Below are 12,108 nucleotides of genomic sequence, written 5' to 3' on the forward strand. Positions count from 1 at the left end.
CGTTCCCATGGGAACGCCTCCATCTGGGCAGTCACGCCCCCGGCACGCCCACCAAAGGGGGCGTGCTGTCAATCACCATCGACAGCACGCTCCCTTTGGTGCGAGACCCATAACGACGGCTTGGCCGTCGTTATTCGAGTCTCGCGCATGCGCACGACGGAGCCGCCTCCGTCGTGCGCACTTGGGCAACATCGACCTGTTTGCGAGCGCTCAGTGCTCACGAGCGGGTCTGAATCAGGCCCATAGTGCGGTAACAAAAAGTAGCCCAGCATCATGTTATATCATTAAGCAACCTTTCACTCCCAGACTACACTTGGTTTGTGAGAACATTGTAAGCTTAGTCTTGCAAAAGCTGCAATGCCTATCTTGATTTCTCCAGACCATTTTTATAATGTTGAAAAAAAAAAAAAGCAACAACTCTTATAGAATTGGCTATCTTTACACACAAATCACATAATCATGTAATGTAATCATGTATTGGTTCTGTATTAAATAACAGATGTATAAAATAGGTATAGACCTTCAGTTTATTGAAAAGCTTCAGAAAATGTCACAGATATAAGGGTATATTTACTAAATTGCATTTACAAAGCACGGGATTTAAAGAAGTGTTTGTTTCTAAAAGGCAATTCTAACCGTTTAGTAAACACAGAGTTTTAGGTTTGGCACTGTTACATGACCATTATGTCTTTGTGTGCTACAGAACTTCTTGATAATTTGACAACAGATTCTGATTTGAAAAGACATTTACATTTTTCCTCGTTTTATAATGCCAAATTGTTCAGAAACGTAATTTTGCCACATTTTAGGAGGTTGTTTTTTTTTTTTGAACATTGCAGATATAGCACATATGATGTAAATTAAGCATATACATTATGTTTCAGGCTAGTGCAAAAAAGAAGGCTAAAGAAAATTAATAGCCATTTGTTTGGCATGTATTAAGTAAAATATATACACATCTCTCAGACCATATATTGTGGCAAGCAATATAGTGTCTCTTCTAAGAAAGCAATATAAAGCCCACTGTGTACTGGTTAAGAAAATTATATATATATAATTTATTTCTTCATCTGAAATGTGCAAGTTTATTCTCCAATGATCTGTAATATAAAGACTCAATTACTTGAGGAATTTATTCTTCTGGCAGCTATTTAGATCTAGTGGCTCCCCAGATAATCAGTCCGATGATTACTAAGAGTAGAACAATCACACTGATGATAATACAGATCTTCTTCCGGGACTTGCGCTGAGACACAAATAAAAAGAGACATAAAAACCTTAGCAAGTCAATCGTACTCAATGCACATAGAGGTGAGACAAGTGTACATAATGTACTTTACATACCTGCTACCGCAATTTGAAAAACTGAAGTCAACATAAAACACATTTTCTTTCTGAAATATGCCTGTGTTTTGAGCACATAACTCATGTTACTTTTAACCAGTGTTTTTTTTCTTCTATGGAAAAAGGTACTGATTGGCAGATACAGTTGAAAAGTTCCATATTCTGGACAAGCCTTCAGGCACTTAGGGTGGGGGGGAGGAATACAATTAAAAGCTGTGAGTTCAACGCCCGGAGCTATTCAATTAATCAGAATTTTCCCCAAGCGGTAAACCATGGTTTCATACGCGCCAGCCCATAAATTCCGCACAAAGTGCTGGAATCTATGTGTTTCCCCGAGCGTTAAATGCAAGAGTCTGCATTTTACTGTACATTTATCCTCGCAGCTCCTGAGGCTGGAATAGAAAAATCTACCCTCTGGGATTTCGCGTGTGCAGTTCCCGTGCCTAATTAAATGGGCAGTGCATTCAATTAGCTGCGGGGTAAACCCCATACCTAACTGAATATCCCCCTTAGTTTATTCATTTCTGAAATAAATTTGCTGATTTCTTCCTGATTCTGAAACTAGTTGTAAGAATTAAACATGATAAAATAAAAAAGGAGCTAGTACTGTGTACCATTGAGTACTACCAGAACCATTTAAAAGTCAGTCACTATCCTGTATGTACTGTACCCAGGGCCGTAACTAAGGGTGTGTGAGTGGTCCCACTACACAGAGCGCAGACCACTGTGGCCGGCACCGCTGCTCACCCACGGCCCCTGCATCTGGCTAGCAGAGTATCTGGAAAGGGATCCTGCAGCCAGAATTTCTGCAGCTGTGTCGCCTGGAACGTCCTTAGGACTCTTCAGACGTGCACACCGCTACAGTTACTGAGGATGCTCCCGGAATTGCTGTCATTCCTGGCGATTGTGGCCCCGCCCCCCTCGATGTGATGCAATATATAGTGATATATTTTAGTAGCCACTTCATGTTGTACATGAATAAACCCCATGGTGACATGTCGACCTAACATACACATACTCTAGTTACTACTGTCCCTAGGAATTCTAATTGCTGACCACATAACACTTTTTCAAAGACCCTATAAAAGTATATTTCAGCAAAGGGCTTAAGTAAAATGCATTGCTTGTATTTATTTCATACTTTCTTATCTACCGCGGAATACAACTTATGTAGTGCATTGCTCCTGTGAATGCCATTCTATAACAGCAAAGACTGTACAACTGCTGTACATCAATGTTTAAATTGCTAGAATGACAATTTTTACTTTTGGGTTCAGCTAGACTGTAAAAATGTTCAAATATATTACTGACAAACAAAATGAAGGATTATTCCCTAAATGTAAGTGGAGAGCACCTACTAAACAACTGTTCAGTGGTTATATCCCGTTCTCAGACCAAACCTCAAAGCTTTATTTCCAACGTTGCGGTCTGAATAAATAACGGATGGTCATTGCATATAACATGACTGATGGAATATGGAATAAGGCAGCACAATATTAGCTCAGCTATTTCTAAAACGATGAAGTTCCTCTTACCTGATACTCTGCTGCTCTGGCCAGTTGTTGGTTAGCTTGTTGAACGTGTACATCAGCACTTTCTACATTGGCCTCAATGCTATCTGCATGATATTACAAAAGGGTCATTAACGTCATATCTATATATTATGTCACATATATATACATATCTATTCAAATATAAAATATTGGAGAGCGCTAACACTAAGGCGTTGTTGTAAGGCGCTGCAGAACATTTGTGGCGCCATATAAATAAATGATAATAATAACAACACACAGTTTCAAAATATAAAAGTAATAATTTATTAATAACTTCTTTAAGTAAGATCTACCAACTCTTCAACACATTTGTAAACTGCGGCTGTGATTGTGATTCAGCATCCAAAGTGCCAGGGAGTAGAGGAGGTTTCAGGAGGCAGGGAGAGGGACAATTTAGGTACCTGTTACGGAAAGAGGGAATGAGCGTGACACGCCATTATTTGGTCTTCTCCTTATTGCCGTTTGCTCCGTAGCCGTTCCGTACCCGGCAGCTCCCTCTCGGGACGACTCCTTGCCATGTGCTCCGTAGCCACTATGTATTAGCAGCTGCCTCCCAGGTCTGTATGAACAGATCGGACACACTGGTAGTTAGTGTCCTCTTACTTCCCTTTGCCGATTCTGCTGAATCACAATCACAGCCGCAGTTTACAAACCACGGAGCGGTGGCTATAAAGAAAGGGAATACCTGAAAACGACATAACCCATTAACCTCGTTGAATCAGTGGGACGTGGTAAATAATTTTTATACATCTTTTTCATGGCCATGATTTTTTTAATTCAAATGTGAACACTGACTGAGAAGTCATCCTTCTGACTGTGGAAACACAAATAGTCGAAGGTTTAAAATCTGAACTGTCTTCATGTTGTGCTGCTAATTAACAGTGAGATCAGAGAAACAAATGTGACCTATTACTGGGAAACAATGTTTCAATTCAAGCATTATGATATGTAACTTTTAAAACATAGCGATGTTTAATACCTAGAGGCAACAGCCTAGTAGGGGGTTTTCTTTTTGTCTGAATACAGATTTACTGTGGCCGTAAAAATGTAAAATATAAAATTTTGTTGTCATCACAACATAGATATTGTTATGTAAATTTTTAATATTGTACATTTTTGGTTTATTAACAATGGTTATACAAATGTGTTGAAGAGTTGGTAGATCTTACTTAAAGAAGATATTAATAAATTATTACTTTTATATTTTGAAACTGTGTGTTAGCTCTCTCCAATCTTTTATTTTTGTAGACCATTTTATGGGGACTGAGTAATCCCCTTTTATGTTAGAGAAGCAGATACTCTAGTTCTATTTAATCTACTATTGGCGCCATTACTTACACCCTATTTTCTATTGTTATATATCTATTCAGTCTATAGTGTGCAGCCTTGGCATATCTGTAATGGGTGCAGGGTCAGACTAGCCCATAGGGATACAGGGGAAATCCCCGGTGGGCCCCACTGACAGAGGGCCCACCGCTTCTCTAGGGGTCTGGTTATAGACTCTGCTTATGTTACATTATACAGCATTCCCTGGATTATTATCCTTCATTTATATGGTGCCACAAGGATTCTGCAGCGGCTTACAAAGTACAGAAACAAATGAGCACACAAGAACAACTGTTATTAACAGTACAGACAATGCAGGACAAGTACATGATTTATAAACATTGCTGCATAACACTTAAATAAGCAGCAGGGTGTCAGCAACCAAGTGTTAGATGCTGTTGTAATTAAAAGTATAAGTAAGAGAAGAAGAAGCGCGTGAGGTGTATTTACAATGCATTGTTTTATCACTCTTGTACATTATCATGCATGCACATCAGTTTGTACTATTTATATTTATAAGGGGCCTAAACCATGTACTCTCCAATGTTTAGCCAAGTCTCTGTTGTGGCTGGGTCCACTCAAGTGGTTGAACACACCCCTTAAGCATTGGCCCCTATTACTGCATATCCCTTTGGGCCCTACATGCCCCAGTTCGACACTGAATGGGTGCAGGGTGTGCGATGCACATGGGTCACTGGGTCCACAATACACACCCGTCTGATTCTACTCACCTCTCTAGAGTTCCGTGCCAGCTCTGCAGCAGCAGGCCAAAATCAACAGGAAAAGTGTGTGGATGCAACATTCCCAGAGACCTGCTCATGTGTAATGCCCCCTAAATGTGCCTGCTACATTTGTTATGCCCCCTAAATGTGCCCGCTCCATTGGTGACAGTGGCCGGGAGGGACCAAACCAGACTATAATTGGGATCTGAGAAGTCTTTCAGTGGAAAAACGCTCCCACTGGCCTACTATCTTGCAAGAGCTCGTATACCTGTACAACACTACTGAACACTGCTCCACGGGATTTTCACACCGTTCCACCTGATGTTTGGATGACAAAAGACTGCCTAAAGACTTAAGCCGCGTATCCACTAGACTACATAATGAACGACTGATGGATAACGATATTGTTATTGTTCATTATATCATCCAGTGGATATGTCGTCAACGACCAGCGATGCAGGCTACCGCTGGTCGTTGACGTCGCTCATCGCCCGAACCCACTGTCCAACTTGACATATCATCAGGTTGTGCAGGTCCGGGGATGAGGGAGGGTGCCGGCACTGAAAGATATTGTTCAGTGTGTGTGCTCAATGTCGTTAAGGCCATTGAGCACACACTGCCGGGGACACACTACACGATATCGCTCATGGAGCAAATCGTGTAGTGGATATGCGCCTTTAGAGTTGACTCCTGAACTGGACGCACCTGTGACTACTCATCTCAGACCGATCGGGTTCGCGAGCATCAGTACCGGATAGAGAGATTGTTTTGAAGATGGACACTGCGCATCAACGCCAGGAGAGGAATTATTATACCAATGCCAGAGCTACTCCATTACAGGTGGGGGACAAGGTATAGCAGAGGAAAACCCACCGATCAAGCAAGCTTGACACCATGTAGGAGGATGTCCCTTATACAGTTGTCAGTGTTCCTGTTGATGGCCTGTACGCCTAACCAATTCAGAGAGAGAGAGAGTGATCGACAACTTAGCACGGTACCACGTGATCAGTTGAAATTATGTACTAACTGAAATTCCTCAACTACGGAAAAAGGGCTTGCCTATAGTGTAGAGGCAGAGATTCCTCGCAGTTAACCCTTTGAACGACCCTATTAACCTTCACGTGTGGGCCTGTTGCCACTGGGGCAATACATAGTGTTGATCAGAGATATTCTTTGCCTATAATTTGTGAAGGTGAAAGCGCCAATGTTCATGCTCCTGATCTCTCGGAAGAGTAAACGCCAGAGTTGGCGTTGAGAAGTTCAGAGCGAAGTAACAAAGATGTTTTACCTCTACGTTACAGAGAGTAAACCTTTACTGGCCAAGGAGCCTTCTCATTAATTGCAAAAGTAATGTTATTGTGATATATATATGTTTTTTTTTTGTAGAATATTTTATGAAGTATAGTTACTTATTTGTTATGCTGAAGGATACCCTGAATAGAAGAAGAGTTCCAGTGAAATAAAAAGCAATACGTTGTATTCTGTGTGTCATTCATTGTGTTGGGCCTTGGGAAGTCCTCTGCTTCTCTAACGTGAAACTAAGAAGCCCCGAAGATAACAGGTACATTACAGACAGCAATACAAAAGGGTAAGAGTCCGCACAGGTTCACAAATTTTATGAAAATAATTGCTAGTAGAATACTATATTTAAAATGAAAAAATACCAACATTATGGTCTATCATGAGTATATAATTTTAGATGACCTTAGGTTGGTGGTGCGCCCATGGAATTTGTGCAGTAAACATGAATAAAGGGAATTTTTTGCAAAGGGCAACAAATGGAGGATAAAGACAAATATGCCTTGGTTGGGGCACTCTCTAGAGAAAATGTATTTATCTTAATGTATAAATATATAGATGATGAATTAAATGGAGCTAAAACTTAACGTTTAATACAAAACCTAAAATGAATTCTCTTCTAAGGGTAACTAACAAAAATATACAATACTATACTAGAAAATATAAAATCACAAATAGAAGGGTCGAAAACCAATAAATAAACAGTTTGGGATCGATCAGGATAAATAGTTGATACTTTAAACCTAAAAATAAAAGGAAGGGGGGTTTGCAAATAATAAAGTTTGCAGCCCACCACAGTATCAGTGTAGGATAAACAGGAAAGTGTGTATATAACTCAATTTATCATGGGCATGAATCCCCAATTAATCACTGATCAAAGATAACATATAAGTATCAAAATAGATGGGTATATATTTTAATATAATGTAATAAAAGGGGCAAAAATGTAGGTATAACGAATCTCAATCTCTACTTGTTAGGCAGAAATCACAAAGAGATAATTATAATATACCAGTAAGACCGAAAATATAGTGCTTATATATATCCTTCTGAAAACAATGTAAATTATATATCAGCAACCAAAAATATTGGTAAAGCAAAGAAGTCCTTATTGATATTATTGAACTGGTACTAAGAAGATTAGACAATTATGTGAGATTAAGGCAAAGAAATTGTAGTAGGAATTTATATAGCAGGCAGAAAAGTTATGTTAATGAAAAACAATATGATACTGTATACAGTAATCAACACAATGTGCAAATAAATGTAAGATTTGAAATGTCAAACTGTAGATGAAAAAGATAATAAAGATCATATATTAGCATGCTCAATGCAAATTATCCCAAAGAAAATACATTCAGTAATATGCACAATGGATGTGAAATATCTAGATGAGAATATTTATAAGACAATGCTTAAAACTGCAAGCAAGGAATGACACGTAGAGATCATACACTAGTATGCAAAATGCAAATGATCACAAAGAAAATACATAGGTGATACGCACAGTTGATGTGTAACAGTAAAATAGGGATATTTGTAAAGCACTGATGAAGGAAGTAAAGTCTGGAGTATAGAAAACGTGATGTCACTTCTACTTTCCCCTGTCTAAATCAAACAGGGGATGAGAGAATGCATACAACGTATTAGCCCAGATGAAACAACAGACAGCGCTTCTGCTGTCTGAGGAAAAGCTGCGTCTCTCCCCTGTTACCAAATAGACATTGCAGGGGGAGTCATCTGCTAGGGACTCAGATGAGAGAGCGCTTGGAGAGAAAGAAAAGTACCTGGTTGTAAGTAAGGAGCCGAGGCTGCAGTGCAGTGTGTATAGGAGATCCTGCTGCTGTCTGCAGCGGTAGGAGGACGCGCGTTTCGCCAACAGGGCTTGGTCACCAGATTATCGGGAGTTTAACTTGCTGTAAGATAAAGGACACTTGCCCAATCACGGGGCTGTATCTGTGACTGGCTGCAGGGATAGCCAGTCATAAAGTGGGTGTGGGGTAGCCAATCAAAATGGCCACAGAGGTCCGGATAAAGGAAGAGAAATAGCATATGTAAACAAATATACAGCTTCCTATTTGATGATCATAAATAATGCCGGGGAGGATGTACATTTATACAAACAAAGAGAGAGGAAGAAAAATTAATTAATCATTGGCATATATGTAGAAAAACTTGCTAGTTAATAATTAAAAATATCGCCGGGAAACATGTGCATTTATACAGACAACGTAAAGAGACAGTGCATAGAGGATAATAAAGCAGTCATCATAAAAACTATTACATTGTTAGGACAGAATATCAAGTATCAATCATTATAGACAGTAAAGCCGCGGAGGTTCGGAGAAAATGAACAAAATAAATATTTTAATAAATAAACAAAGGTTTAATGTAATAATAGATAAACACAACAAGGGAAATAGAGTTGTTAAAAATAAACTGAGAGGGAAAAACATAGGGATTGATGAAATAAAGTGGATACAGAGTGTTCATTAAATTTAATAAATAGTGAAATAAAAATGATAATGAGTAAAAAACAATTATTATGAAAATAGATGAGAAAATATTCAAAATAAACATGAACATACAGATAACAGGGTTAATAAGTATATGGAGAGATAGAATTAGAATGGCGAGAAAGGTAAATTGATGTGAGATAATACCGGGCACTAATATAATAAACAAGAATGTGAAAGAGAGGTAAGCAGACAAGGAACACTGATATACTGATATAACAGCCATGGCTTTCCACAGACACCTACAGTAACAGCCATGGCTTTCCACAGATACCTACAAAAACTGCCTCTTAAAGTAGAATGTCAGTGCCGTAAATCTTAATTCAAATGACTTCCACACCTACTGTAAAACAGGAATCCAGCCATCTGTCATTCTAACCCTCTGTCCCATGCTCACTGTCTACCCCATCCGTGTCACCCTTGTCTGTTTGCCCATCCCCTCTAGAATGTAAGCTCTCACGAGCAGGGCCCTCTTTCCTCTTGTGCTTATCCTTTCTTTACTTATATTATCTGCTCTATACTCTCTATGTAAAAAAAATGAAACCGCTAACGACTGTGGCCAGATATTTTCATCGCAAACACTTCGGACGGATACATGATCTCAAAGTTTTCTGTTTAGAAATAAATCAAACTTGGCTTAAGAGGAGATCTGAATAAGACCCTCCAAAAGAGAGTGAATTAATTTTCCGTCTAGGGATCCTAATGCCCAATGGCTTAAATGAAAGTATCAATTATGGTGTATTTCTCACAGAATGTTCCATATCTTGTTTACTCAGTTATCATTTATCTATCTTTTCTCCCTTTTGCATGATCATGCATTTTAACAATTTTCTGCCCTAGTTTCCATTTATACAGTGGGGCAACTGTGTGGAGAGGTGTCATTTATACAGTTAACCAGTTCAAACAGGTGCCATTAATACAGGTAACGAATGGAGGATAGATGAGCTTCCTAAAGAAGAAGTAATAGGTCTGTGAAAGCCAGAATTCTTTCTGGTTAGTAGGTGTCCAAATATTTTTTTTCCGAAAGAATATACAAATAAATTGTTTAAAAATCATACAATGTGATTTCCGGATTTTTTTGTTCTGATTCTGTCTCTCACAGTTGAAGTGTACCTATGATGGAAATTACAGACCTCTCTCATCTTTTAAAGTGCAACAACTTGCACAATCGGTGGCTGTCCAAATACTTTTTTGCACCACTGTATATAATTATTCGTACTAGATAATTTATTCTTATCTGTTTATTTTCATTTCTCCACTCTTTTTTTTATTTATACTCTCACTTCCTTATCTATTTTACACATTTCTTCCACACTCACTCATGATAGTCACGCCACATTTGTTTTCACTATTTTATCTTCTTTTTACTTACACTTTAGTTTCATTATTTTGATTTAGACCAGACAACTCAATATGTCCATAACTTATTATTATATACTTCATTATACTTACACTATTCACTTCACTTTCATTCCTGAATTTTCCATTAGGTTGACACACATACTTCCAACACCTCATAACTGTCACTCCCATTATTTATTATGTTTATTATGATATTCATATATTTACAATACATTTATTCATTGCTATTTTCACTTACCATTCCCCTCTTTTTCCTATTTCCTTTTTCTTTCTTTCTTCTGTTTCTTCTTTCCCTTTTTCTTTCCTTGTCTGCTTACCTCTCTTTCACATTCTTGTTTATTATATTAGTGCCTGGTATTATCTCACATCAATTTACCTTTCTGGCCATTCTAATTCTATCTCTCCATATACTTATTTACCCTGTTATCTGTATGTTCATATTTATTTATATTTTCTCATAATCTATTTTCATAATAATTGTTTTTTACTCATTATCATTTTTATTTCACTATTTATTACATTTAATGAACACTCTGTATCCCCTTTATTTCATCAGTCCCTATGTTTTTCCCTCTCAGTTTATCTGTAACAACTCTATTTCTCTTGTTGTTTGTCGTGTTTATCTATTATTACATTAAACCTTTGTTTATTTATTCATATATTTCTTTTGTTCATTTTCTCCGGACCTCCGCGGCTTTACTGTCTATTATAATTGATACTTGATATTCTGTCCTAACAATGTAATAGTTTTTATGATGACTGCTTTATTATCCTCTATGCACTGTCTCTTTACGTTGTCTGTATAAATGCACATCTTTCCCGGCAATATTTTTAATTATTAACTAGCAGGTTTTTCTACATGTCAATAATTAATTTTCCTTCCTCTCTCTTGTTTGTATAAATGTACATCCTCCCCGGCGTTATTTATGACCATCAAATAGGAAGCTGTATATTTCTTTACATATGCTAATTTCTCTTCCTTTATCTGGACATCTGTGGCCATTTTGATTGGCTACCCCACACCCACTTTATGACTGGCTATCCCTGCAGCCACTCATAGACACAGTCCCATGATTGGGCAAGTGTCCATTATGTTACAGCAAGCTAGAGCAACTCCCGATAATCTGGTGACCAAGCCCTGTTGGCGAAACGCGCGTCCTCCTACCGCTGCAGACAGCAGCAGGATCTCGTATACACACCGCACTGTAGCCCCGGCTCCTTACTTACCACCAGGTACTTTTCTTTCTCTCCAAGCACTCTCTCATCTGAGTCCCTAGCAGATGACTCACCCTGCAATGCCCATTTGGTAACAGGGGAGAGACGCAGCTTTTCCTCAGACAGCAGAAGCGCTGTCTGTTGTTTCATCTGGGCTAATACGTTGTATGCACTCTCTCATCCCCTGTTTGATTTAGACAGGGGAAAGTAGAAGTGACATCACGTTTTCTATACCCCAGACTTTACTTCATCAGTGCTTTACAAATATCCCTATTTTAATGTTACACATCAACTGTGCGTATCACCTATGTATTTTCTTTGTGATAATTTGCATTTTGCATACTAGTGTATGATCTCTATGTTGCATTCCTTGCTTGCAGTTTTAAGCATTGTCTTATAAATATTCTCATCTAGCTATTTCACATCCATTGTGCATATTACTGAATGTATTTTCTTTGGGATAATTTGCATTGAGCATGCTAATATATGATCTTTATTTATTATCTTTTTTATCTACATTTTGACATTTCAAATCTTACTTTTATTTGCACATTGTGTTGATTATTGTATACAGTATCATATTGTTTTCCATTAACAGAATTTTTCTGCCTGCTACATAAGTTCCTACTACAATTTCTTTGCCTTAATCTCATATAATTATCTAATCTTCTTAGTACCAGTTCAATAATATCAATAAGGACTTCTTTTCTTTACCAATTTCTAACCGTTTGGTTGCAGTATACCGATATAATTTGCACTATGTTTTCAGAA

General features: G+C 38.1%; 1 protein-coding gene across 2 annotated transcripts in view; it reads right to left on the reverse strand.

Annotated features, from left to right (window-relative positions):
- Window positions 1-488: 488 nt before the first annotated feature.
- LOC148451051 (syntaxin-7-like) overlaps window positions 489-12,108 on the reverse strand; it is a 60,394-nt gene continuing 48,774 nt past the window's right edge. For both annotated transcript variants that reach the window (XM_088462340.1, XM_088462341.1), the window contains 2 exons: window positions 2,880-2,962; window positions 489-1,246 (listed from right to left, as the gene is read on the reverse strand). In XM_088462340.1, coding sequence (XP_088318466.1) covers window positions 1,148-1,246; window positions 2,880-2,962 — 182 coding nt within the window. In that variant the 3' untranslated portion in view covers window positions 489-1,147. The remainder of the gene's footprint in view (window positions 1,247-2,879; window positions 2,963-12,108) is intronic.

This window comes from Taudactylus pleione, unplaced genomic scaffold, assembly GCF_031769625.1.
Source record: "Taudactylus pleione unplaced genomic scaffold, aTauple2 ptg001191l, whole genome shotgun sequence".
Classification (NCBI taxonomy): domain Eukaryota; kingdom Metazoa; phylum Chordata; class Amphibia; order Anura; family Myobatrachidae; genus Taudactylus; species Taudactylus pleione.